The sequence below is a fragment of the Perkinsus marinus genome (genome assembly GCF_000006405.1).
Source record: "Perkinsus marinus ATCC 50983 genomic scaffold scf_1104296942414, whole genome shotgun sequence".
Lineage (NCBI taxonomy): Eukaryota > Perkinsozoa > Perkinsida > Perkinsidae > Perkinsus > Perkinsus marinus.
In genome coordinates this window covers 1-1,959 of record NW_003212204.1, presented here as the reverse complement: position 1 = coordinate 1,959, position 1,959 = coordinate 1, and the positions used below count along the sequence as shown (strand labels likewise).

At 49.6% G+C, this 1,959-nt stretch overlaps 1 protein-coding gene across 1 annotated transcript; it reads left to right on the top strand.

The window, feature by feature from the left end:
• Nucleotides 1-152: 152 nt before the first annotated feature.
• Pmar_PMAR021513 (M protein, serotype 6 precursor, putative) lies at nucleotides 153-1,860 on the top strand (the record flags this gene model as incomplete). The annotated part of the gene is made up of 12 exons (XM_002781448.1): nucleotides 153-176; nucleotides 223-327; nucleotides 382-507; nucleotides 557-665; nucleotides 727-856; nucleotides 903-981; nucleotides 1,031-1,105; nucleotides 1,164-1,230; nucleotides 1,276-1,350; nucleotides 1,402-1,509; nucleotides 1,557-1,667; nucleotides 1,718-1,860. 12 exons carry the CDS (start codon nucleotides 153-155, stop codon nucleotides 1,858-1,860), a joined length of 1,152 nt encoding a protein of 383 aa, XP_002781494.1.
• Between the last annotated feature and the right edge of the window lie 99 nt (nucleotides 1,861-1,959).

Sequence of the window (1,959 nt, the reverse complement as noted above, 5' to 3'; positions counted from 1 at the left end):
GATAAGCTTATGGGCTACACATGTGAGTGATCGAGATCGACGATTGGTCGTCAGTGGTACTGTCTACCGCTCTCAGATGGGCCGGGATCGGATAAGGACTCACCGAGCCAGACTGAAGGCCTCACGCATCAAGTCGGCCTCTGTCGGGAGCTATGTACGAGCTCAATTCGGCAGCGGTAGGAGAGGGAATGGGAGGGAGGGGGAGGGAGGGGACTTCCTCAGGTCGCAAGTGCAGACGAGCTGTGGGCTGAACTCGACAAGATTCATTATGGTTATGTTGCTGATGTGGATCAGTACAAATCGGAGATGTCTACTGCTCTTAATAATGTATGGGAAGTTCAGTTCGTGTTGGTATTGAAGGCAACTGCTGCTCGTTGTTAGTTGTTGAAAGGGATAACTCAACTCGCTAGGAAACAATCAGACGCACAGCTGAGGAATACCATTATACTGAATAAGCATGGGAATAAGGAGTTGAATGATATGGTCAACACTATAAACAGCAACCAGGTGATGATCGGTGGGGATCGAGGTTGTTGTGGTAGGCTTGTTGTCGAAGGTTAAAGTAGAGGCTGAAGTGAAGCAGGCTGATTCTGAGAAGACACGGATGGAGAAAGTCACTTCGGAAGGCTTGGATGATGCTGAAGACGCTTTGTCGGGCTTGTCGGGTGAGAACTGCCGCCCGATTGTTAGCTTCGCTCCGCCTGTTATTGCGATTTTCTCTCCCAGATGAGGTTGCAGAGCTACCAGAAGCTCAGAACGAGGCGAGAGAGAAGGTTCGGAAACAGCTGAGTGAGAAGATTGAGGACAGCGCTATGAAGGCAGAAGATGAGCAGCATAAATTGGTAGAGGGTTATAAGTAGGGTATCCCACTGAGTGGGGGAGGGTATCGTGTGAACTGTCAGAGCTGATGGGGATAAGAAACTCGATAACTTCGTTCAAGACGGCGCTGCATCGATTGATAACCAGTTGAAGGCATGGGATGTAGCCGAGGAGTGGTATGGAAGGAAAGTTTATGTTGTTGCTGATGTAGGGTGAGGAGAAGAAGAGACGAGCCGTGATAGACTCGCAGATCTCACAGGAGAGTGCGAAGGTTGAGGAGCAACAGGTGAGTGGGAAGTAGTTCATCCGATGGAAGGGGGATAGGCAGTTTTTGTATCTTGCAGAAAGCGTTTAAGAAGGAGTTCGATTCTGCAGATGAGAAGTCTCAACGGACCGCTGAGAACTTCGCTCGTAAGTTTACTGTCAGTTTGAGTGAGCGAATCAGTATGACGCTAGGTGAAACGGAGAAGGAGTGGGGAGATCAAGAAAAGGTATCGACTGACATGGTTACCTCTATGAAGGCGTTGAGAGGTGGGGGGGGAGCGTTGATGGTCGTGAGTAGTGAACTTATTAATGATGAAGGTATGCTGAATGAATACTCGGCCAATACTGATAAGCAAGCTCATGAGCTCACAGAAGAGACTCGGCAGAAGCAGGCGGCTATTAAGAAGGAGATATCAGAGGCGATAAGTAGAGTATTGTATGTACAATAGTTCCTTATGGGTGGGTTGAATCAGGTGGCGCGGGTTCGAGCCTCGCGGATGTCCTTTTATCTATGGACCGCTCTCTTTCTTCGGCGGATAAGGACATGTTCGCGAGCTCGAGTGCGGCGAAGGATAAAGTGATGGGTGAGTTTACTCATTGAAGTGGAATGGTTGCGATGGTGGTTCTTTGCTAGCGATGGTTCGTGATGCATTCCGAGAAGGAGGGCAGAAGGGAGCTAACATGGCAGCGGTATTGAATGACCTTATGCATGGCATAGAAAAGGGAGAGAAGGCGCTCTCAGCTGATGTGAAGGCTAAGAATGAAGAAGTTGGGTGAGGCGTTGAGGCTGGCGGTCCGCCTTTGTGAACAGCAGCTTGTTGTGGTTGGTAGGGCTGAGACTACTCGAGTTGGCGAGAGGCTTCAGAAGGGACTTGA